General features: G+C 38.5%; 3 protein-coding genes across 3 annotated transcripts; 2 read left to right on the top strand and 1 right to left on the bottom strand.

Moving 5' to 3' along the window:
* The first annotated feature begins 6,111 nt into the window (after positions 1-6,111).
* Positions 6,112-13,125, top strand: LOC146310946 (uncharacterized). Its single transcript, XM_084742725.1, has 8 exons — positions 6,112-6,657; positions 8,148-8,228; positions 8,800-8,910; positions 9,903-10,007; positions 10,113-10,196; positions 10,295-10,366; positions 11,403-11,666; positions 12,807-13,125. Exons 1-8 carry the CDS (start codon positions 6,547-6,549, stop codon positions 13,041-13,043), a joined length of 1,065 nt encoding a protein of 354 aa, XP_084598851.1. The 5' UTR covers positions 6,112-6,546; the 3' UTR covers positions 13,044-13,125.
* Positions 13,126-13,131: 6 nt separating this feature from the next.
* On the top strand, positions 13,132-17,812 carry ebi3 (Epstein-Barr virus induced 3). The gene is made up of 6 exons (XM_084742727.1): positions 13,132-13,710; positions 15,112-15,226; positions 15,383-15,482; positions 15,917-16,034; positions 16,166-16,329; positions 17,273-17,812. The coding sequence occupies exons 1-6, from the start codon at positions 13,608-13,610 to the stop codon at positions 17,429-17,431; spliced, it is 759 nt and encodes a 252-aa protein (XP_084598853.1). The 5' UTR covers positions 13,132-13,607; the 3' UTR covers positions 17,432-17,812.
* On the bottom strand, positions 17,422-19,844 carry odf3l2a (outer dense fiber of sperm tails 3-like 2a). Its single transcript, XM_084742726.1, has 5 exons — positions 19,712-19,844; positions 19,263-19,373; positions 18,761-18,883; positions 18,454-18,595; positions 17,422-18,169 (listed from the first exon to the last, which is right to left on the bottom strand). Exons 1-5 carry the CDS (start codon positions 19,758-19,760, stop codon positions 17,824-17,826), a joined length of 771 nt encoding a protein of 256 aa, XP_084598852.1. The 5' UTR covers positions 19,761-19,844; the 3' UTR covers positions 17,422-17,823.
* Positions 19,845-25,659: the final 5,815 nt, after the last annotated feature.

The raw sequence follows: 25,659 nt of genomic DNA, 5'->3' as shown, positions 1-25,659 counted from the left end.
CTCTTCAGTAACATTTTCTATGAAGATCACATATGTAGTGCATTATGGTGGCATTCATAGTGATTTATAATGCATTCATAATGCTCAACTACACTCATAAACATGCATAATCTTTTCTGATGCGCTAAATCAAGATGTTACTAAAAGTGATAAGATATAATAATAAGTTCATGTGTCCTGTGGATGCTCTTAACTAGTTATAAAGTAGAGGTTGACTCAAGGGGCTTATAATGTGCTATAATAGTCCATGTGGGATCATAAGTTATCATTGTATGTGTGAACTAAACTGAAGTACATAGTGTTTGAATGAATTAATTAAATGAATTATTATAGATGCATCAGTGTTGTCACTCTGGCATGAAAATAAAAAAAGTGTTATGAATACTCTACGTCCACCACTTATAATACTTTACAAACCTTGTTAAACAGTTAGAGGTTTTCATGCATCATAAACATTGAAGAGTTTTATTAAGCCTTATAAATTATTATAACATCTTATGAATTTCAGAGTTTCCCAAACTTTTTCTGGCACTGAAAACTGAAACCTGAAAAAAGTACCACCCACCCCAGTCATTAACAATAACTGAGGAGTAAACAACTGTTACCATGATAGCATTAGCAAACACCTAATTGTTTATTTCCCCTACATAAATCATAATTCATTTGACTTTGTTTCAGTCTATATTTTTTCCCTTGGTAGCTTCCCTAGAAGCTCTATGCCCCCCAGTTTGAGAACTACTGTCATAATGCGACATAGACATGACCCTCATAGAAAATGTTACCCTGAGGTTTTTTGTCCAGCGCCAGCCGTAGATTTCTGCATACCATGAAATGAAATAAGAGCTTGGAGGCACCATCTAAAGAATGATTGTGATCGCAGGTGTTAGCTGCAGTCTGTCATATCTTCAGTCTGGATATATCTGGTTACATGACACAGAGTCTGAAAAGGACCACCACCTCTTTAGTTTCTGTTATTCTCTGCTGCATTGTTCCCCTCCCCCCTTCCTGTGCTGCTGTTGACTGAAAGGTAGCTTGAGAAACCCCCTCCCCCCAATCCCCTCCAGCTTAACTGTACATGAGGGCTAACCGTTTTTCTATTAGGTGTTTGCCAACTATAGAAACTACTAATGGAGCTTAATAGTTTCTTTTTATGTCAAATGAAAGACATGAAGAGTGGAGGAGTATTCGCGCATCTTTAATCATTTTCTGTGCCGCAATTATTTGATGGAGTCTAGTTTGCATCTGCTAGAGAAGTGTGAATTTAGTTTGCTTGTATTTTCACTTGTAATGAAGCAAGATGACTAAGAGGAAATTGGTTCTGCTGTGTCTTCCATATAAGCTGATGTGTTTAACATTTTCATGATTACAGATTGAGATGGATGAAAAGATAGAAAGCATCTTACAGGCAGAAGATACTTTGGATCATGTACCATACTTTGTTGATCTTGAAGCTTAAGTTTCGTATCTTATAAGCCATTATATCCGCTATACAGTACAGTAACAAGATGCAGTGTTATTCCACAGTATATGCCTGAATCTATATATTTTTAAGGAGTATTGTAGTTTTTGTGAGGGATGTCAGGGTTTAAGTGTATTTTACTGAGTTTGTGCCAAATGTGAGTTTTCCATCCTCTTCAACTGTCCTTCCATCTTGACTTTCTCTGTATTTCTGACACTTAAAGTACAGAAATGTAAGTGCTAAGGAGAACCACATGTGGTTCTTCAGCTTGACCCCTCTTTTTGGTTCCTGGTAGAACATCTTGTAAAGGTTCCAGTTGGAGCCCCTCTCAGAGGGCGCTATCGAGAACCCAGCATATAAAGGGTTACCCATCTCTGTATGGTTCCACCCAGAGCCCTCTGTGGGTGTTCTATTCAGAACCTTTCCACTTTCTATGGGTGCTAACAGGAACCCACTCAGGAGGTTCTAGTGAGAACCTTTTTCAATTCCAAGGGTTTCATCTAGAACCCACACAGGGGGTTCTGCGGAGAACCCTTTTATTTTCAAAGGGTTTCATCTAGAAGCCACCCAGGGTATTCAACCAAGAACCCTTTTATATTGCAAAGGTTTAATCTACAATCCACACAAGGTGTTCTACCAAGAACCCTTCTATATTCCAAGGGTTTCATCTAGAACCCACCCAGGAGCTTCTAGTAAGAACCATTTTCTATTCTAAGGGTTATGTCACCCAAGACGATCTAAATATAATTTATAAGGGTTTGACTTAAAACCCTCTTGTCTATTGGAAGAAAAATCATCTTGTATTATAGAGATGAGGCAAAAAATGATTGAATCACATATATTGTATATATGTGGTGGTCATCCATCATTTTAATAGAGAGCTGAAGTCATGCCCCCTCCAGTTTGCCCCATGGGACCTCACTTCAGAAAAAATACTGGAAGGGAAGTGACCTCAGCTCTCTATTATGATTGTCTAAATTGAGAAGACATGATTTAACACCCAGGGCCCTTTCTTACGCTGATCTAAAGCGCAAGTGGAGAGCGCGAGGCACAGTGGATTTATATTATTTAAGGTGTGTCCACCTTAAACCCACCCACCTGAGCCAGATTGAGGTGCAGCTTCAACCTGTGCGTAAAATTACACACAGGTTTTCCACCCAGCATCAGGCTGTGATAGAAGAACACTTAGCATTTTCTCCCCCAGTCGGACCGGTCAAATGGTCAGATATAATGATATAAGATCATAATTGTTTAATCCATGTTTTTCTGGATCTCAGTAAACACACAGACACAAACAGTGCAGCTGCTCCAGCTGTCATGTTACTGATCTATTACAGACGATCTGACAGCTGTGATCCCATCTCGTTCGCAATTTGCAGGTCTGTTGAGATTAACTGGGCTTTATAATTATAATAATAATTCCTGATTCCTTATTAGTGAGAATAATTGTACACACACACACACACACACACACACACACACACACACACACACACACACACACACACACACACACACACACATGTGAGTGGATGCTGTTTGACATTAATGAAAGGTGGTGATTGTGGAGGATGTGTGTGTAACGGCTTTGCGCCGGGTGTAAGATCGGGCCCCTAGTCTTTCTACAATCCTTGAAAAAGTCTTTCTTCCAATAGGGGCTCTTAATCTTCAAAAGAACCTCTTCTTCAAAAAAGAGCTCCTCAGAAGCAAATGGTTCTGGGTGGAATCTCAGCCCTTTTGGAACCTTTATTTCTAAGAGTGAAAAGAGGAGAACGCAATGAGAAGAGAATGGAAATGTACATTTTGGAACTGGGAATTCACTTTGAAATTGTCCTCAAATTTAGCTGAAACATGAAAAAATATAATGATATTTAGTAAAACAGATGAAAGATTATAAGTTAAAAGATATATAGAAGATATTTATTCAGTATATTCTCACACCACACTGTTTCCACTGAGCTGTGAGCTCCTAACTATCCTCACCTCACATCCCATTGTTGTTGAGAAGTGTGTGCTGAATTATGTCTGTAAAATACTTTTTTTTTTAAATTAATTTAGATGTCCACTCAGCATTGGTGTTCACTGCCACATAGCCAATATACTCATTCAACAAATGTGGTCCCCATGGTTTGGTGAAAGGAGTTTAGTTTTTGTGTTCACCAGTTCTGTGATGACCAGATTGTTGCACCACAAGGAGCACCTTTGCTGTATCAGACCTGTTATTTTTTAGGTTCCCTTTTTCTTGTTCTGACTGTTGAAAACTGTATTTTTCAGAGACTTCTGTATGAAACTAGAGTATGTTTTGGTAAATCCTGATACAGTGAGAAGAATCCACCAAGTTTCACAAAATGTTCCTTTTTTTTTAGGAGGAATAAATGTTTATATCCGCATGGACTGTTTTTGGTTGGTCTTCACTTAACAATGACTCAGACAGTAGATGCACTGGATGTTGAAATCACAGTTTCTTGTAAAGAAAAAAAAAAAGGAAAAGCACCGAAATAGAGTTGGAAGTGTTGAAATAACCACAGAGTGACATGAATTGAAATCAAAGATGGAAGTGGAAAATAGTGACACATAACGTCAAATAAAGGCAAGTGAAACTCAGAAAGAGGTGAAACTGATCTGTCATCAGCAAAAAGTACACAGTAAAATACTGCTATAGATTTTATTCATAAACATACATTTTTTTGCAATAATCCATCAAAACACACAAAACACTCCAAAATGACACCAAGGCACAAATAAAAATGCCCATATAGAGCAAAAGATATAGATATATTAAACCTGAATTAAGAAAAATCTACACAGAATGATGCCAATAAAGGTACAAAGAAAAGTAATCTGCAGTAAGTTTTCATATTGGGCCATTATCAGACAACTTATGCCAATGGTGCTGTAATGTTACACACACTAGGCAAGTTTAGGTAATTTTGTAAAGAGTCAAAACAAATAAACTTGCTAATTATTCAGATGTACTTGAGAAAAACATGTTCGCAGTGTTTTTATTACTATGAAAACAGTTCTTACTTATCATAACTGTAAAACAGACACATACACAGTAACAAAATGACTGAACTGAATTGACTGAACTCTGTGCAGGACGTTCATTCAACTCATCATTTCCAGTCAAAAGACTTAAAGTTAGAAGAACCGTTAAGAAGTTCTGAGAGTGAACGCTAGAAATTTTAAGTTTAACTGACAAAATGAGCAAAATTAGTTTATTTAGGTGAAGTTAATAAGAAAACATTAGTTGATTACGCTACAGTTTTTTTCAGTTGCTAACAAGCATCAGTCAATACTGAAGCCACTCACACGACCAAAGCGCTTTGTACATGTCTCAAAATAAACTCGTTCAACCAGAATACTGTCAACAATTCTCTCTCAGAAAGCATACAATGTCACTCTCAACCCACTGACCCCAAAAAAAACTAACAACAGGGAGCATTACATAAAGGGTGAACTTTTATTGTTGAAGTTTGAATGATTTTTCACAGGAATCAGTATTTTATTACAGAATAACACGTTCATTTTATTGACCGCACTTAAGTTTATATAAGAAGAATGAAGCAAAAATTTGCCTCAAGGTCTTACTGTATTTTTTTTTCTATATCTTTGAATATAATCATTTACTTGTGAAGAATAAAACTTTGAAGCACTAACAAATTTTTAAAATTTCAGGGATACGGTAATACTGCACTTGGCCACAATATTCTGCCAGGTTTCTTTCTGTATATTCCAATATGGTTATTGCAGAAATGCATAACATTTGGCATCATTTGAAAGTGTTTTTAACAGTTTTGAAACCAGCGTGTCAGCCATTGAAAAATGTGCCTCAAATAGCACAGTGTTTTGCAGGTGGTGGAGTAGAAAATGACAAAAGAGCTGATGATTTTTGTATGAAAGCAATGAAAAATTACTTATAGTTTGGTCCATGTAAATGTCTGTTTTGCTGACTGGGGAGGGAGTTTTGGCAATGTGACACCAGCTTTGACCAATACATGTTGACAATTTGAAAAAGAAACCTCTGTAATTTTTTTTTTTTTTACAGAGAAGACTAAAACATTGAAACCAGCGATTTCAGGATTAAAGGGGAAAATAAAGAGAGACTTTCCTTGTGACGTGAAAGTGAGACTGAGAATAGGAGGGGAATAAGTGGGTATTATTTTACGGTCGGAGGCGGTGATTCCTCTGTCATTCTGCATTCATGCTTTTGGTATTCTTTCACTTTTCCTGCTGGACCCGTTTCCTCTCCTGTCAGGCCACTCAGCCCAGTACAATAATAGTCTGACGGGCTTGTGTCACACTAACACCCTGGGGTGAAATATCACAAATACCACATCCTTTACTCCTTCTTCGCAGTCTGGCAGGTTCACACAGCATCTGCGCCAGCTGGGTTAAGAGTGTGAACAAAAGGAAAAGAAAAAAGTGGATGAAAAGTAAAGTTAAAATGATTTTAAAAAAAAAAAACTATTGAAGGAGCTCATTATCACCAAATGAATCAGAATAAAGCAGCTGACTTTAGAGGTGGGGATCAAACACAGCTGTTGTTTTTATGAGAGGGCAGACAGGTGAGGTGATAAGACAGGTGAGGACTGTAGTGGGTGTGTCTAAGCCTGTCGTTCTTTCACACATACTCTCTCAGGTCTCATAAACCCTGTTGAACCTGTTACTGCCCATTTACCTGTAACACACTCCTTCTCCTGACACAGTGTGTAGAGTAAGTGGCTCTGACAACTTATTATTAAGTTTTCAAGTGTAGCTACACTTCACCTGTTGGAGTATCTTTGTTTTTCACCTTTGGACCATAAAGCACAGTTTGCTTGCGTCTGGACGATTTGGACTTTGTCCTCATATTTCCTGTTCATACCCACGTGCTCAACTGACTCCTTCGCAAGTGAAAACAAGACGACTACATCTCTTTGAGCTCACTTTACATCTCTGATTTAATCAAGAGATACCGATGGTGAATCCCAACGCTCCTGGCGGATTTTCTTGATTTTCCTAATTTGAAATTTGAAGCTCCAACCTTCAAAAGTAGGTGTTGTTTGTGAGCGTTAGCAGCTCCCTGGGCTGCATATTTGGGCAAAATGATGGAGGAGGTCTCTGTTATGATGGCATATGATGCCCAAATCATGGAGCAGATGAGCGAAGAGGAGATCCTAGCGTGTCTGGTGGATGAATCAGAACCTAAATTCACGGTAAGACTCACTGCTGCTCAGTTACATCAGATTATACTTAATTTACAGTCACTTTAAGAGCACAGCAGAATGATTCAAAACTGTTACATGATTCTAGTATTGGTAAGGGTGATTAATACTTATCAGTAAAGCCAGGGAGGGTACATGTATGCAAGTGGGGCCTGCATTATGGAGCGCAGAAACAGGACCTATATTCACAGTAGGCCGAACTGCTGCATGGATGCATTTAATTACATCAGTGACTATACATTCACTTCTAGAGCACCACAGGTAGATCCAAAACCTTTGCATGACTGTAGTGTTGGTAAGGGTGATATGAGGTTACAACTTTTTCCAACAAGCAATCTAGGATTAACTTGAAAAGACTAAAACTAAAAATTTCACTGGCAGATACAAAAGTTCTTCACTTATTAACATGTAAAGCATTGTTAAAGAAAAACAGAAAGACTAATATTGAAGCAAAATAAACTAAGAATAATATGAGGCGTGATTATCAGTAAAGTCATTGGTGAAGGTGCGTGTTTGCATGAGAGGCCCACGTTACGGAGCACATGAGTGAAGAGGAGCTCCTGGACTGTCTGGTGGATGAAACAGAACCTACAATCACAGTAAGACTCACTGCTGCATGGATGCATTCAGTTACATCAGACTATACTTAGTGTACATTCATCACATATAGACTATTGCATGTATTGCATTAAAAATACCTGATTTCTGATTTCTGGAAGAGCCCCCAGTTTGTCACAGCCTAGCGCTGACAAAAGAGAGAGACACACACAGGCTGAAGGCAAATAATAAGACTTGAACAAAGAAGATTAATAGTGACACAAAATAAAGTAAGAAAATGCCCACATCGTATGCATTAAGTCACATCAGACTTTACTTAGTGTGCATTCACTTTTCACTATTGCACCATAGACCGAAAAGCATTGCATAATTCTAGTATTTGTAAGGGTAATTTAACTATTTTTTCCCAACCACAATCTTGGAATTGCTTGAAAAGACCAAAAATGACTCATTTCCACTTGCAGATACAAAACTTTTTGCGGTTACTAGCGTATGAAGCATTGCTAAAGTCACTGTTAGAGTGACTGAGCCACAAAAACAGAAATGAAATGGAACTTCCCACGCTGCCAGAGTAACATGCATGAAAAATATGTTATTCGAGATAGGAAGAAATGAATTCTGATTGCTCATTTTAGATATTTACGATATGTAAATTGTCATTTCAGGCTTTAAAAGGAATCCTCCCTTCCATTATTATTCCCTCTTGTATCCTAAATTATCATCCCCTCATGTGCTCAGCTCTATCTTATCTCATTCTTTATCCCTATCTGCATCTCTTATGGGGGCCTGTTCTTGATTTGTCACACCCATATGGCATCTGGTGCCAGATCTGTTTGGGGGAGATTGCTTTCCTCAGCTCAGTCAAATGTGTCAGATTTTTTTTTTTTTTAAATATTACTGTATTTTCCCCTCTTTCCCCTCAGGTCCCAACAAAGAAAGCTAAACTGGGAGAAAGCCTGCTGCAAATAATGGATGATGAAGAAGACCCCTTGGACAAATACCTGGTCAGAAATCTCTCACCTCCTACAAGTTCAAGTGCACTTTATGTCTTCAAACCTTAACCTCAACTTTATCCCACCTGCACTGCATCTTTGATACCATCAATTATATTTCTAAAAGCTACAGTTTACACCAGGAACTATTGTATCAGTTCTCGGCACAGTGCCTTTACACATGCATGGCAAAGACGAGCATGATGTTTTCCTAAACCTAACCACATAGTTTTGTTGTCTGACCCTAATCTCTCACAGTGGAGCGCTGTATTTTAACCCATTCACCCACCAAAATGTCCTCTCTGCAGTGACTTTGTTGCTCTTAATAGCCAAACTAGAGCCAAGTGAAACGAGCAGAATAGCTGCCCACAAAATTTTAGTCCACACAAATGTTCAGGGTTGTCAAAATTACATGGAAATTTTATGTTCACTTCACTCCGGAGACTTTTCTTTTATATTGTTTGAAGAAAATGTGTGATGGAAATGTGCTGTGTGTTACTAATACATTTGAAGGTAAGTCATGGTTGTTTGATTTCACAATAATGAAAACACTGACCCTGATGGATTTCTCCGTGTTTTGCAGAGGGAGAACCGTCGGCTTCAGCAGGCCAGCCTCCGTCTGGAGCAGGAGAACGACAACCTTGCACACAGACTGATCGCCAGCAAGGTCGCCCTGAGGAATGCTCTGGACAAGGTGCGTTTAGCCGCTGCCCTTCACAAAAAGGGTGAAAGGCTTTAATTTAAAAAATGCAAACTCACCCGCTGAAGGTCTCAGAAACGCTCAAATCTGGAGGGGCCTCTCAGGAGACGGCCAAACTGTAACCTTAATAAAATTTTTCCAGCATTAGAATACAAATTCAGCCTGCAGTTCTGCATGAGTTCAAATTGTCAAATACTTATTGCTAGACTTTGACTTAAATCCTAACTGACTTAATATTTACCTCATATTACAGCTAGTTGAATGGTGGGGTGCACATAATCATAAAAAGAGTGCTTAAAAAGTCCTTAAAGTAGTTGGATTGTGAAAAAACATGCAGTGACGCTGTTGCAAGGCAGCGATGGTTTAAAGGTTTTAGTGGTTTAAATACACCACCAGATTGGAAGGGTGCGTTTGGTGAGTCGTGTCACACATGTTCGCGGTGCAGCATTTTTTTTCATGAAATGACATCAACATAACTTAAATACAGAAATATTTTGGTGTAGAGAGGATCAAATGACTGCTGTTTCATGTGTACTAATTTAATTGTGTGTTTAATTTGTTGTCCAAGATTATACAATACAGTAATCTGTGTTTAATTCATATTTAAAAATGTCTGCACAGCATTCTGGACCTTGTTTACCCAATGTTTTGTGTTTTCTGAGGTCATGTCGGTGGGGCATAGTTGTATGTATCAGACAAAATATCCACACACTGTACTAGAAGCTGCTAGCAATTTTAATTGAACTATGTTTCTGTCTGAGTTTTTTGTCAGGCATTGTCAAACTACGTCAGGATTTCTGTTCGATCCAAATGTTGCTCAATTAAAATCGCTGAGAGCTATCAGTACAGTGTGAGGATCTTTTGTCTGATTTTTGCCTCCAAGTTTGCTTTTTTTGATCCAGGACCTGTAAAAATCTTTTGGGCGCTCGTGCCCTACAGCTTCGTTGTCCATAGCTGCATGTGTGACACAAAAATGTTCATTTCAGGCAGAGGACAGAGTGGACGAACTCACGAAAGACCTTCTGCAGACCAGACATCGACTGCAGGCCACAGAAGACGAGAAGAGAGGGAAAGAGGAGGAAGCTGCGATGGTAAGATTCTTTACATGTCTGACGACTTTATGTCACCTCTCAGGCATTATAGGTTCAATGTAATCGCTGACATGCATGGGTGAGGGATTTCTTATCTTCTTAAAGTTAAAGGAAGTTCTTCGGAGAGAGCTGGAGAAGGCTGAGGAGGAGGTCAGAAGGTCGTCGGGTATCATCGCAGACTACAAACAGGTACGGATAATTACTCTATCCTTCATGAGGGATATTTTATTAATGAGGAGTTGAAGTGAGGCTTAATGATGTTGATATGATGTCTTTCTCCCGCTCAGATCTGCTCTCAGCTGACAGACCGTCTGGAGAGGCAGCAGGCCGCCCACAGAGAAGAGTTAGATTCACTCAAGGTGGAGCTTTACTGTCATCCTCCCTTTTTCTATCTCTCATTTTACTGCTGTCACGCTAAAACACGCTGTAGGAAATTATTTTAAACCCTGTCTAAAAAATCTGTTCACCCATTTCGAAAACAGTTAAAGTCTCAGTTGCTCTACTGTGTCATTAGGGTTCATTCATAAGAGCAGGTGTCAGTGGTTTTTAATTCCTGGATGTCGTATTTGTGTCAGAAAAGTCCTCATTCTGTATAGTCTTCAAAATTTGCCTGTTTAAGTGATAGTTTGCATCATTAATGTAGGGTTGCATGAGGTACTTTTCAATAGTGTGTTCACTACAGTAGATGGCGGTCTGCATACCCGCAGTTTGGAGAAGCAGAGAGGAGCCCCAGCATGGAAAATAAGCAATGAACTGCTATGGATGGGGCTAGCAACAAAAGGTCCACCTACAAAAAAATCAAGTGTACACTATATTTGGAATATTGTCACCACTTTACTTTGCCATCAGATAGCCTTCTCTGATGGGAAACTGCCGTTATAGAAGCCAAATATCACTCTCTCCAAACCAACCAAACTCCATAGACAAAATCAGTCATTTTATCTCACAGAACACAGGAGTTGCTGGCCGGACGCTGCCTCGATCTGTTACTTTGTTTGTGTTATTGTGTGAATTTGGTGAGTCCGAACTATGTTTTTAAAGCACAATACCGCAAACAAACTAACAGATCGAGGCAGCGGTCTACCAGCAACTCCTGTATTCTGCAAGATAAAATTTCTGGTTTCACTGATGGAGTTTGGTTGGTTTAGGAGAGAGTGATATTTGGTTTATATAACGGCAGTTTCCCATCAGAAAAGGTTGTCTGATGGCAAGGTAAACAGGTGAAAATATTCTGACCCCATTCACAGGAGTACATTTGTTAGCTTCTGTGCTGGTGCTCTTCTCTGCCTCTCCAAACTGGGTGTGTGCCAGCTGACATCTACTGTAACTAATACAATGACTATCAACAAGTGCTATCACTGCTATCCCTTTAACTCTCATTCTCAACCTTTGCAGACTGCAGTGAAGGCTTGCGCACGCTGTCAACACATCATAGAATCAGGTGAACGATCCGCCACGGATCGGGACTCAGCAGAGACCGAGACCGACAGCGACGAGACGACTGAGCCAGGCCGGAGAGAGGACAGCAAAAGTCACAGAAAGGCAGAGCAGAGGAGGGACGACCAGGAGAAGGAGTCCCTCAAGGCCCAGATCGGGGAGCTGGAACGGCAGTTGGCCCAGACCAAACTCCAGATGGTGGAGGCAAACTGCAAAATACAGGTACGCATATTCTGACAAACAAATTTTAGGAATTGAAACATGCAATATCTAGGACAAATTACCACAGCGAACAATACAATGTCACTTACAAGAATGGAAATGAAACTCAGACACCCACACCGAGAACACTTGTGGGTACTTCCCTGGGAATATATTCATTGTCTGACCGTAGAAGAAATGTATTATTTCAATTACCTGCAAGGAGAGATTAATTTTGGCTTCATTGAAGTCAGCAACAGAGAAAGTTTTTGGCTAATAGAACCCATCAATGTGAAGCATGCTCATTAAATGTAGGCCCATGTGAAGATTGGAAATAGGACAGGATTCCCTGGAGTCTAGACGCTGGTGGTGAAAGAACAGCATCCAAGGACTGATTAGCTTAAGCACATTATTCATTCTGGTGCTAAATTTAAGTGCTGGAAAAATAAATTGTACTAAAATTGTGTTTCACTGCTTTGAAATGTTATTCTTCTTCTTGAAGTATTTCATTGTATTTGAAATAAGTATATCAATAAGTGTTCATTATTATATTTCTTTCCATGCTACACTAAAAAAAACCCAAAACATAATAGTGTCTAATTAGTACATTATTTAAAAGCAGGCTGTGGGCAGTCTAAATAAAAGCACAGTTACAGTGGATTTCCAAATGTAGTACGCTGAATGACTCACTTTTATCATACTTTAAAAGATGTATTGGCAACACTTTATTGGATAGACTCTGCGTAGGACCGTCATGGCACCATCATGATGATGTCAGGTGTCAAAAAAGTAGTTAAACTCGGCGGTACAATTACAGGCTCCAAACACACCGAACCGTCCTGTCACCATGGCGAAGCAGTCCAGCACTTAAGTGACAAAATCGTCGATGACCGCAGCCATCTCTTAAATACTGTGCAAAGAAAAACATCCACAGAAAAGCATTTGTCCCTGCAGCTTCTACTCTGTAAATGTATTTTGGATACATTTCCTGTCTGGATGTCATATGTTGCGTTTTAATGTTGTGTGTGCACATGCAAGCTAAGTTTGGCCTTTTACATGAGAAAAGTAGACAATAAATTATTTTTCTATTTCTATCTCCGTGGTGAATTTTCACATTTTCCTTCTTCGTTTCTTACACGCGCCTGTGTTGTTCCCATACAGGAGCTGGAGCACCAGAGAGGAATCCTGGCTAACGATCTCCAGGAGGCGAAAAACAGCTGGATCAGCAAGGCCTTCACCTCCCTGCGGACCTCCAGCGGTGGAGGGCTTCACGGCATCAGCATACAAAGAGATGGAGCTCGAACGCTGGGCTGGAACCTCCACGGTAGCTCCTTCTCTTCTGCGTGGAGCTCCAAGAAACTGTCGTGGCCTCACAGAGACAATCGAGAAAATGTCTGAGAGCTTGGACTCTGACACAATATAAGGATCGGATTATTAATTCATAATGTTATTTATAGTATGTATTCAGTACTGTAGCTGTAATTTCACTCTCTTATCTGTTCACACTGATGAAGTACTTCTTATATTTATAAACTAAATCCCATTACCATGTAAGTTTTTGTATGCAATTCTTTTATTTGTAAACAATTTAAATACATTATTAAAGCAAAAATATGACAAACTTTTTTGTGTGACAAGAAAACCTGAGTCATTAACAGAGATGTGACGTAAATTTTTTTTTCTGCAGGTTTCTCACACATCGACTTCCCCTTTCACTCTGACCACACTGTACCTCTTAAATTGTTGCTCTGCTGCCGTTCAGACATGCAGAAACAGAAGAGAAGCTGTCAGCAGACTGTTAAGCAGCGTGTTATCTCTGAACTTTGACATGCGGAATAGAGCAAAAGGAACAATAAGATAGAACAGTCGATATCTTGAATAAGTGACGGGTTCGCGGCAACGTTTGCAAAGTTAGTCAGACAAACTACACCCCGTGAATAATTTCTCCTGCCTGAAGCACTGATGGCTGCAATGATTGACAGCGTGTTTGTTGCTGTAACACTTCTAATGTGTGTTCTTGGAGGCCAAGCACTCGACCTGCTGAGGGCGACTTCAACATCAGGGAGTGAGTATCACAACTGAGTGGAAATATGAAAAAGACAGAAAACACAATTATTCTTTTGGAGTAATTTTACTTTTTTTCTACCACATCACAAAGGCTCTGCCGTTGTTTTTAAGGCTTTTCATTGACTGTCCTTGTGTTTATCTTCCAGTGTCTAGAAATGTCTGTTTTTTTCTTTTTCTTTTTTTTTTTTACATCTTGCTTGAAAATATCTCTAGAAGTAAATAATGATTATGTCATTAGTGATGCTGCTGTTACACCTCCATTTAGATGTTTTTCTACCTGCACTGAGCAGTCGTAGAGTCATTTGTCGGCACTGTGCCGTTATTTTATCCTTTTTTTTTAAGATATTTTATTTTATGTTCTATAGATAAGTGACAGGCGATACATAATTAAGCACGCTTCCACCAGCGCGATGGTTATAATGAGAAACTTTCTGGAAGTGTGAGACTTAGTATCTCAAAATAGCATCTTAGGATTGCAAAATGATCAATTAGTATTTTAGAATAATGACAAACTTTGTCAAAATATTGACATAGTATCTAAGTCACTACTTTGAAATGCCTATTCATTATTTTGAGAAGGTTTTCTGTTATTTTAAGATAAATCATTATATTAAGAAATTTTCTCATTCTTCTCATTATGTTAAGATACTTAGTCATTACTTTTAAATACTAAGTTATTATTTTGAAGTACTAAGTCTTTTTTAAGAAGGTCTTTCATTATTTTAGATAAGAAAGTCATTATTCTGAGAGATTTTCTCATTACTTTGAGCTACTGTGTCTTTACTTTAAGATACTAAATCATGACTTTGAGTAACTCATTATTTTGAGAAAGTTTCTCATAATTTTGAAAAATTGTTTCATTATTTTAGATAATTGAGTCATTACTTTGAGAATTTATTTCACACCTTTTCATTCTTTTAAGATAATTAATCGTTTTTAAATACTAAGTTATTATTTTGGCCTGGCACTAACTCATCTTGACAAAGCTTCTCATTATTTTGAGAAGTATTTTATTTTTGGGAAAGTTTTTCATTATTTTAGATAAATATTATTACTTAGATAAAGTCATTCAGTCAATTCAGTGAGTCGATTTGAGAAATTTCTACCATTATTTTAAGATACTTAGTCATTATTTTGAAATACCAAGTCATTATTTTGAGTAACTCATTATATTGAGAGGGTTTTTCCTCAAAGATACTTAGCCATTATTTTTAAATATTGAGGAAATGTTCCCATTATTTTGAGTAACTCATTATTTGGAGACAGTTTCTCATTATTATGACTTGCGGGATCCTTTTTTTAATCACACTGGGGGAAAACACATGTGCAGAACTACAAATAGCTCCTGTATTTTATGCTCTGCTCATGTTCGTTCATCAAGTGTAATTTCTTCTCTCAGATCCTCCCGCCACTCCCTCGGTACATTGCTGGTGTCCGAGCTATCCAAACGTGACCCTTTGCTCCTGGCCTGAACCTTCTCAGACCCCACCGGCACATTACGTCGCCACTTACAGGTAAAACTGAGCAAAATAACAACTGTCCTCCTCCTCCTCCTCCTCCTCCTCCTCTTCCTCCTGAGTCCTGACCCCAAACCACTGACACCTTTTAGTAAAACAGACTCCTGTTGTCATTAAGTGTCATTAAGGAGCTTGTTTTTATTTGTTTGCCAGTGAGAGACACAGTCAGCAGGTCATCATGCAGTGTGACCTCATCCCACCTGGCTCTTCATCCTTATCTCTAATTCCAGCATCATCATCCTCATCTGAACGGGTAACAGCTTTATTTACCGTTACAGCAGATACACCTCTCAGTGCTGTTTACTCTTTACTGTATACTGTAATCTACTGTATCTGCAGCTGAAGAGGTGCTTTCCAGAACTCACTCAAAATTATTTTAGTCAAAAACGAAAGTGACCACACAGCAACCATGATTATTGCTGAAATTGTGATTAAATGAGTCAGGATTTTATGCTGTGATGTTGATCGGATTGGCTGAATTTTGGAAAATCCCTTATTCAAATGTCCTGTGAGTGCTGTAATAAAACACGAACCAGTTTAGTTTCAAGTTTGTCTTGTGAGTCTGAAGTAAACAGTAAGATATGAGAAATAAGCTGATTAGAGCGGTAATCCCCCTCAGCATCCCAAGCACAAGTACAGATGATATATATATTATGTAGCATATTAATTTGTGTTGTTTGTTTTTAGGTCTGGCACTGCCTCCTGCCCAACCTGAAGCTTCTCACTGACTATATTGTCAATATCACAGCAGTTTATCCTGGTGGAAGCAGCTCCCATCTATCAAGCTTCATGCTGGAGGACGTAGGTGAGAACTGAAACCAGTTTAAATATAAAGACACCAAATGTATGGTGTGATTGAAATTCAGTATTCAAATACAGTTTACATTGATATGTTAATGTAGTGTGTACGGTTTCTTTGCATGTCTGTGGCTGTAGTGAAACCAAATCCTCCAGTAAACGTCCGGGTTTCCCCTCTCGGTATCCGAAACTTGATGGTGCAGTGGTCTCATCCCCCCGCTTGGGCTAACCTGCACATCCTCCCCCTGAAATACCATATCCTGTACCAGTGGGAAAACCGGGGCATCCCAAAGTCTGTCAATGTAAGTAATAATCTTCATCAGAAACACAAAGTGCACCGATGTGATTTTAAAAACTCTACATTTAACACAAACCATGTGTGAAGTCTAAAATTACCTAAAGTTTTACAGGCAACCTGAAAAATGTTTCAGGAAGTCCTGTCATCTGTGGAAATCCTCTTTTCAACTAAATTACGTTGGAATATTGGTGTTTTTTAAAAAAAATTACATTTGAGTCAGCAGCTTTGGTTTGGTGTTAAATTTAAACACATGCAATAACACATCAACAAGAACAAGTGAAAAGAAGGTTTTGCCAGGTTCATTTTTCTCATTTTTTAAATTCTGAACAGCAAAATAGGATGCAGGTGACTTAAATAGTGCTGTAGTACTCATTTCAGCCACAAGAGACTGAAGTGCACCAATACCCCATTTTTAAAAAACAGGACTAAAAGCATTTATGTTCATGTTTTCTTTCATGAAAATGAAATGATAAGAATCTGCTGTTATTTTTTCTAATTAAATTTCTATCTGAAAGAACTTTTTTTTTCTCACCTGTTCTTAAGTTATAAACACAGGAGAGAAAACATTTTAGATCAGACTTTAAAAAAGGGTCACCAGATTTTTGTAAATAAATGATACACTGGGCTCAAGTGTTAAAGGGTTATTTCAACATATTGACTTATGTTAAGTAGTGAGCTTTAGAGGTACTGGTAAGGAGTTTTATTTTACCTTTAAACTGAGCCAGGCTAGCCAGCTGTTTCCCTGACTAATTGCAATAGCATCGCAGAGTGGTATAAATCTTCTCATCTACTGTAATTCTCATCAGGAATAACCATATTTATCAAAATGTCAAACTGTCGTATAAATCAGTTCGTTCCAATTGAATCATTTGCATTTTTGCTGTTAAATCAATCTGGATGATTAAAGAAAAAAAAAAAAAACATATATCCTGCATTTTCTCCTCCAGCTGGGTCCATTTGAGAACACCAAGGTTGAGCTGAAGGGGCTGACACCAGGAAGGCCCTACATGTTCCAGGTGTGTGCCAAGGAGCTGCTGGGTCTGGGCAAGTGCAGCGACTGGAGCTCACCTGTAAACATCACCATCCCGAGAGTGAAACTGTTTTAGAGACTTTCTGTTTTATTTAACCGACTCATGTTAAGCTAGCAGTGAAGTCAAACTGCACACGTCTTCAAGTCTTATGTGCACAAGCAATGCAATCTATAATTATTGATATTTAATTTTATTTATAAAGGAATAAATGGACATTATCTGTACAGTGTACAACCACTATTTCCACTGACACTTTTTTTGTAATACTGTTGGTTTGTGTTGCCCTTTGAAGCAGCTGTAAGACACTGTGATATCAAAGTGTTGTTAAAGATTATTTTTTTACATCAACAGTTTATGACATGTTTTGACCCCTTTTAATAGGAATTTGCTGTCTTTTGTATCATTGTGTGGCAGCTCCACATTTGTGCGAAAAACGGAATAAAAACAAGGCATTTATATTGAATTTGTCAGTCAATTACATCCACCACGAGGGGGGTGACAAACTCAGAGTGTCTGACACCCATAGTGCAGGATGGTGGTTTGGGGAGGTGTAAATAAAACTTCTCCGGGCTGTATGTGCCAGGGCCGGGAATTACAGAGGAATAATTCGGCCTCTTAGTCCGGCTCTGCATGGAGAAGGAGGGCTGGCGTTGGCGGTAAACGTCCGGGTTGATGCTGTTGTATTTCGCCGGTCCGGGGCTCATGGAGAGGTCTTCGGAGGGAGCGCCAACCTTCCCCCGGCCTGAGAAGCTGTAGCTGGCACTGGAGGGTTTATTAGGAACCTGGCAACCCAGGAGGTTAGGAAGATTGTAGCTGGAGGGAGGGAAACAACACATAACACCTTTAAAATCAAATCACAAATATATACTTATTTAATTTCTTAAAGAGCTTAAAGACATCCTAAAAAAGATGCTCACTGTCGTTTTCAGCGAATGTTACTCGGACAGGAATAAATAGTTAATTTGTTAATGTTGCTAATGTTAGTCATCAGGAGGGGACATGTCGTCTCACTGAAGTGACACAGGTAAAATTAGACCTCTATGTCACAGAGAAAGAAGCAGCACTGTCCTGTAATCTGTCTGTCCTGCTGTCTTCACCTGTTGGGTGCCGGTACGGCGTCCACAGAGCGGTATCTGGTGCGGCTGCCGATGGTGTAGGATGGTGGTCTTTGGTGAGCGCCGAGAGGTGGAGCCTTCTCTGGGCTGTAGGCCCCCGGCCCCGGAGTCTGGAACACCTCACCTATAAACATGACCAGATATTGGACACACTGCCTCAAAGCTGAAACTATTAGTTCGAACTGTCACCTCTTGAGGCATGAAGTGGTATTACAAGACAGGACAGGCCGAGGTGAGCTGGTTAGCATGCTAACTTCAGTAGATATATCTTTGTTTTCCTTTTTCTCACCTCTGGGCCCCGTACGCCTTCCTCTGCCCAGAATGGAATAGGAGGGGGTTTCCATCCGGCCAAACCGAGTCACCTTGGAGTCAATGTGGTACCTTGGTCCTGGACTGGAGTCCACAGAGACCACTACAGAAGACATGATGAACAAACAATCGTCCAAAGACACCCTTCGGCTGAGTTGCACTCACAAGGATTAATTTCTAAACATAATAAAATCATGGTTTTATTTTAAATTATGTTGCACCAAGCTATCTTGAAATTAAGATTAGATTTAAACCTCAGTTTAGTTACTCTAAATATAACTAATGTTTTGTTAACTTTTTAGCTAGCTAGCATACAATTTATTCATTCATTCATTGTCCTTAACTGCTTATCCTTGAAGGATCATGGGGGGCTAGAGCCACCCCAGCTGACACTGGGCGAGAGGCGGGGCGCACCCCAAACCTAGTTTTACTAAACTCTCCTTGTAAAAGGAAACCGAGTCTTAAGTTAAGTCTCAACTCACTGGCACTGCTCATGCGGCTGTGGAAGGAGTAGGCCGGACTGCTGGGCTTGGTGAAGTCATGGTTGATGTATCCAACTGTAGGGGGCAGAGCGTAGCGTCCGGGGCCCGGGCCTGACAGTGAGACAGTGAGGAGAAGGAGGAGGACAGTGATGAAAACGATGCAACAGATTCAGCTTCGAGCAGCAGTATAGTACACCCGCCGCTCTCTTCTGGCTCGGGCTGTGTAGGTCTCTGATGAGTTCCATATGGAGCTCTTTGACTTATTTTCTATGGTTATGCATCTTAATGTTCTTCCCCTGCTTGTTTGGGAATGGATTCTAAACAAAAGTAGAAATCTCAAACAAGTGTGGAGCAATGGGTGCATAATTTCAGAGGAAAAACAGTTCAGCTGTAATATACCCCATGTGGATCCACACACACACACATATACATACACACATTAAACTGACCTCTTTCTCGAGCAGAGATTATCGGCCGTTTCCTCGCCACCTCCTGCATACTCTGCCGGCCTCTTTGTTCCCTCTTCTTCTTCTGCCCTCTTCCTCTTTGGGACCACTGTCACTTCACACACTTCCTTTTTTTCTGTCTGTCGTGTGGCTCTCTCCAGGTGATCCGCGGCCTCCTTGGCTGAATTATATATGACCATGAGGTGAGGAAACCCTATCTTGACCAAGGCCTTGGGTACGCCCCAACCTGCTCTCCACCTATTTTTCCCTAGAGGTCTCCTTAGGACAAAACATGTCCATAAGCAGGGCCAAAAAGTCAACTGTGTCAGGGCCAGAAACAGGATAACAAGCGATTGGCTTGATTACGTCTTTTGAAAGTCAAATAAAACATAAAATCAGCACTGAAGATGTATTTGTACAGCTAATCATGCAGGGAAAGTATTTTGTTAAAGCACTGCAGCCATAATCATGTCACTAACTTGTAATGTAGTTCATTCGTCACCCTATTCCGAGGTTTTAGGTTACTACAGCTGAGCTGCCTCAGTCTCAACCACAGTATGTATGCTGTAACTAATAGCATCTCAGTGCACATTAAAAATGAAAGAACTCGCTCTGATCTTCTGTTGCAAGTTGATATTTGACAACCTCAGCATTGCAACATTGCTGTAATGAAAACCGAGTGGCGAGTATTAGAATTAGTCCAGCTTTTTGTTACTGAGTAAATATATTTCAGATCAGTGGGAGCCAAGATCTCTGAATGATTTGTTGTCAAAGTAGCTGGTCCATTTAGAGAGGTGATGAACAGCATGCCAAATGGCTTTTTCCAGGAAGGGCAACAAAAGAACAAGCTTTTAAATACTGAAAATTCCCCACAGATGTTTCTGCCTTTACTCTTCTATTGGCTGATAAATCAGGTGAAAGATAAAAGCTAAAAATTGACAGCACTCAGCGCTGAAAAGTATCCACTGGAGATTTACTCAACTACTATAAGTACAATTTTCTTTTTCATAGCCTACTACTTCACATTTCAAGAGATATATGTTACATGATGCACATTGCAAATATTGTGCATACTTCATACTGTGAACTTTTGCTCATCCCTGGTCAATTTTTTGTACATTCCTGCACAAACTGCACAAAGGCCATATTACAGAAACTTTCTCACTCACAGATCCTTTCTTACCTGTTTGGTTTAAGCTCTGGTTGGAGGCGTAGATGCCCCCTGTAACACAGTCAGATAAGATGCAGTAGCCCCTGTGATTCTGAGGAAATACATGGACCAGGACAACGATTCTCAAAATCTGGCCCCTGATACAGTGCCGAGTGGACCTCTAAGAATTTTCTAATTCATGATGAAATGAAAATAATAATAGTTTTTTCAGTAAGGGGGGACAGATAGGTAGTGTTACTTTGGATATAAATGTATTTTATACTCTTCTCTGTCCATAGTAGGAGCAGCTTATGTCCATAGTTATGAATATTCATGTCAATATTTTATTATTTTTCTGTATTGTATATTTAATTTAAAAGAATATATTATATATCTTTGTATTATTATTGTTCTGTCTTTTATTACATGCTTGTTTTCTGTTACTTGCCTCACTTCTCTATCTGCAGTTAATGATAGTGTTGAGTAATGGTAGTTAACAGTAGTGTATTATTGTCAGCTTTCTAAGTTTCTAAGTTATATTTACTGTTCTCATTTTATGCACCAGTATACTAAAGAAAAATTCCTTGCGTGTGAAAACCTACGTGGTGTTAAACCTCGATTCTCATTCTTATTTACACTTCTAAACCACAACATGTCAGGGACAGTTTTTTACATTTCCTCAGATGGTTTCATTTAAACAACAGGGACTGTACAAAAATTACCAGAGTGGGGAAAGGGACTGAATCTTATAGGCTATTTCGTTTTAGAAGAAACTGACCCTCCTCAGTTTTGCTAACTGGCTTAGAAAAAAACCTGCCATAAAAATATACAGCAGTTTGTAATTTTAAATCAAGAGCTTCTAAATAAACAGTCACGGCTGTCAAGCCAAAGTTGACATCCATTGCTTTCTCCAATAAATAGTCAGGTTATTTTTTTAAATTATTTTATTTAATGTATGACCTGTGAACAAGTAGGTAGTCTTAGTTTTTGCTTTTTTTTTTTTTTTTGTATTATTTTGCATTATTATATGTTGTCAATTTGAACTTTTTGTAAAATATATGTGCATTATGTTTGAGAGCAAAGCAAGAACACAGCAACAAAAAGCAAAAAAGCAACAAACAAACCCTGTACATCCTCGGTACAGTCATATTTAAATTAAGTACATGGGCAGCTTGACAAAAGTAAATATACAAAACTATATATATTAAAAGAAAAACAAGAAAATAATAAGTGGAAAAAGGAATACAAAGCAAGGTGCTTCACATTAGACACAATACTGAACACACCTCCTCCACTGTCATTATAAATCATTTTGTTATTTTCTGTCTCTCAAGATTTAGTGTGTTTGCCATTTCTCACAGCAACAAATCGTACCTGGGTAGAGTCCAGTTTCCACACCCTCAAGATGAACTTTTATGAAGTCACCACTCAAAATAAAAACAAAACAGCAATTTTTTTTATACTTATTGGCAAAACATGCAGAGCAAGTTGCTCCAAGAATGGTTGTGAGTGGATCAGGTTCCCAATGATTCACAAAAGCTTCTGAAAAACATAGAAAGATTTCCAATGTTTGGTTTTCTTTTTTCTTTCTTTTCTTTTCTTCTTTTTTTTTTTTTTTTTTTTTTAAAAAAACAAAACAAATTAGTTTGAACATTTTTTTCCAAGCAGCTTTGGTCAGCTAAACAAGATTTCTCGTTAGGGTTGTTTTGTTGTAGTTCAGCTTGTTGAATGTGAAGTAATTGATTTTGATTGCAGGGCATTTACATGTAATGGAGTATTTTATTGTTGTATCAGTAGTCCAGAGTAACAGGTGTGGAAAAAAAAAATGATTACAACTTCTCAAATTATTGTAATTAAGTCATTTTAGGGTGGTACTTTTACTTCTATGGGTTTGTAATTTTACTAGAACTTAAGTGTGCATTTCCCAATGTAATGTAATCTACTTAGTTACTTTTAAAGTTACAAATGAGTGCTGAGTACAGTTTTAATTAATATCCAAGTCTTTCACCTGCATTTTTGTAGCCAATAGGCAATATTCAATCACATAGGAGTCAATGAAAACCATGAATGCTCTGAGTAGTTTTTGAGAGGAATACGCTGTACTTTTACTTAAGTACTGCATGTTTTAACACCTGTAGTTTTTACTTGTAGTTCAATAATATTTCAGTAATGCAACAATACTTGTACTTGAGTACAGATTTTCAGAACTTCTTCCACCACTGGTATCTTAATGAGCAGACAGGTCAGCAGATACACCAACATATACATTTTAATAAAAATGAACATAAAATACGAGCCTATATAGTTGAAAAACTTCTATTTAATCAATAAAAAGCTGCATCCGTCCATCTGAGAACATAATGAAAATAAAAAAACAAACCTTACTTGAAAAACTTTTGGGGTTTTGAAAGTTTTGAGATAAAGATATGGGTGTGCAGCCATAAAAGATGGAGAAAACTCCACCACGTTCCACAGTATACTTCGCTGACTGTTAGCTTAGCACGCAGGCAGCATCTGAAAACTGTCAACTGTGGCAGAAAGACCCGGAGGAGAACTGACTTTTACAAATTGTTATATTTTGAAAATACAAGGATGTTTGCATTCCAGTTTGAGAATCTCAGGGACAAATTTGCTGTCTTGCCGTCTGGTTCTATTAATTCTGTCCGAGAACGCAGAGGTAACTAAAACCTTCAGAGCAGAGCCATGACCAAGTTAAAACCCACGCTGGTTAAATATTAAGCACCAGTGACTCTAAGTGGTCACAGGCTCAGTAATAAGACTCTGCTGCTGTGTCACCAGCAGGGATGAACTACAGGAAACACAACCACTGTCTTATGTTCCCCCTGATACACAGCGAGACAATGCAGCCAGCGGTGAGAGATGTGTTCAGAGACGTCGCTCAATGTCGTGGGAGTGGATGAGCCACAGCCTGGATTCATTAGAGAAAGTGTTTGTCAAAGATGTCAGATTTTTTTTTTTTTATTGCTCTGTCAAAAGTTATGTTTTCATTTCTGACTGTTTGTCTTCAGGAGCTCAATCACAGATTTAGGCCATGGACCAGAGCAGAACTAATTAGATTTAGATGCAGATAGCGCCACCATGTGCTCAGCGTTATTTTTTTGGCTTCAGAATGCTGAACCGTAAAGACTTTATTGGTCACACCAATTGTCATCTACAAACATTTTCTGCCACTGAGAATGTTTTGCAAGGAATTTCAATAACAAACCCTTTTCCATTATTCTTTGGTTGATAAAATATTTTGATATAAATCACCATGATTATTACATTTGGTAACTGTAACCAGACTTAAATGGCATGTGTAAGTGATTAATTTGAATTTGATTAATCTGACCCACCTGACATTTTCTTATTTTGCACATATTTCCCTAAATTAAAGTTGGATGTTTTAGATACATGAGAAAGGACTTCTGGCACAACTTCACCTACAAGATGCAATATTGTTATGATGAAAAAAGTCTCAAAATAAAAAGTCTTTACACGATAAGTGTTGCTGGAGTTTTGACCTACACCAGAAAACTGAGCATGTTTACTTCGCACTGTGTGGACTTTGAAGATGAAGATCTGGATCCAGCTGCAGGTTTAAAACTTCAAAACATTTTGAAATGTTAAAGTACAAACAGGGATGCTGCCATGGTGTCCCAAGTTCAAGACCTCAGCTGCGTGTCATGCTTTCTCTTTCCTCCTGTTGCCTGTCGTCTCTCATAAAGGTAAACTGACTGCAATATTAATGTAGTGTGTACCAAAATCAATATTCTACTCAGGTGCAATATCAATATCTCCCATGTGCAATCATGTAAATGTCTCTGTTTCTTGTTTATATTGTTCTTATTGTTTCATTTTTCTCTTGTTTATATTTTGTTTGCTCATATATTATTTTTTTTTTTTTATTGATGCTTCTTGCTATTCTGTTATCACAGAAAACTTCAGATTTCCAGACTGTGGGATTAATAAATGATAATCTTAAATCTTGACAAAATGTCCCGATAAATAAATAAAATAACTGATTTAGAGGATTGTGTAGCCTTGGTGGAGTGAGGAACTCCTCTGAGTACATTCTAGTTTAGTCTAGTCTGTTCAAAACGCCACAGAGCAACAGAAACAACCCGGCTAAGTGACCTGTCAGACAATAACCATCAATGAACAAAAAAAATCAAGTCACTGATGTTGAAACTTGTACTTCTTGGCTGTAAAACATTATTATTTTACTTACATTATACTGTTGATCACAGTGAACTGCACTTTTGCCTTTGTGGCTAAATGTCAGATCTCATATTAACACCTGGGTTAATTAAGAAAACTGAAGGCTGCAAATTTCTGACCAGATATTATTTCCCCTGTGGGGACAAACTGGCAGCACCATTCTAGTTTATTTTTAGGATGAAATAATGAGGAAAATTTTGTAACACTTTCTTTGAAAGCCACATAGTGTGTTAGGGGGCATTCATACTCTATAATAAGGTATTCATAATGCTTTATGACTATACTCAAACATATAATGCTTCCTGATGCACTACATCAGCATTATAGATGTTACTTATAATGAATTATGAGTTCAACTGTCTTCTGGATGCTTTTGACTAGTTATAAACAAGAGGTTGACAGAGGGGACTTAAAATACATTATGACTACCTTTGTATCTATAATAATGCATGCTTCATCAGAAAGTTTCATTGCTGGTGGTGAGTAAAGTGTAATGCATTTTCACACATTTATAGAAGAATCTATGCTGCATCATAGTGTGTGTTTGTGTTGTGTGTCAGTGAAGAGGGTTTCTAATGAG

Source organism: Lutjanus erythropterus, chromosome 18 (assembly GCF_056507025.1).
Source record: "Lutjanus erythropterus isolate fLutEry1 chromosome 18, fLutEry1.hap2, whole genome shotgun sequence".
NCBI classification, from domain to species: Eukaryota; Metazoa; Chordata; class Actinopteri; order Lutjaniformes; family Lutjanidae; genus Lutjanus; species Lutjanus erythropterus.
The sequence above is the reverse complement of the archived record's forward strand: the minus strand, read 5'-3'. Positions and strand labels throughout refer to the sequence as shown.

What these genes read in the sequence shown, in the direction of transcription:
- ebi3 (XM_084742727.1), top strand. Translation starts at nt 13,608, where the DNA reads ATGGCTGCAATGATTGACAGCGTGTTTGTTGCTGTAACACTTCTAATG. An exon ending in CATTACGTCGCCACTTACAG is followed by an intron (nt 15,227 to 15,382) that starts GTAAAACTGAGC and finishes TTTGTTTGCCAG; the next exon opens with TGAGAGACACAGTCAGCAGG. An exon ending in CATCATCCTCATCTGAACGG is followed by an intron (nt 15,483 to 15,916) that starts GTAACAGCTTTA and finishes GTTTGTTTTTAG; the next exon opens with GTCTGGCACTGCCTCCTGCC.
- LOC146310946 (XM_084742725.1), top strand. Translation starts at nt 6,547, where the DNA reads ATGATGGAGGAGGTCTCTGTTATGATGGCATATGATGCCCAAATCATG. An exon ending in TCATCGCAGACTACAAACAG is followed by an intron (nt 10,197 to 10,294) that starts GTACGGATAATT and finishes TCTCCCGCTCAG; the next exon opens with ATCTGCTCTCAGCTGACAGA. An exon ending in AGGCAAACTGCAAAATACAG is followed by an intron (nt 11,667 to 12,806) that starts GTACGCATATTC and finishes GTTCCCATACAG; the next exon opens with GAGCTGGAGCACCAGAGAGG.
- odf3l2a (XM_084742726.1), bottom strand. Translation starts at nt 19,760, where the DNA reads ATGCAGGAGGTGGCGAGGAAACGGCCGATAATCTCTGCTCGAGAAAGA. An exon ending in AAGGCGTACGGGGCCCAGAG is followed by an intron (nt 18,596 to 18,760) that starts GTGAGAAAAAGG and finishes TCATGTTTATAG; the next exon opens with GTGAGGTGTTCCAGACTCCG. An exon ending in GCCGTACCGGCACCCAACAG is followed by an intron (nt 18,170 to 18,453) that starts GTGAAGACAGCA and finishes CCCTCCCTCCAG; the next exon opens with CTACAATCTTCCTAACCTCC.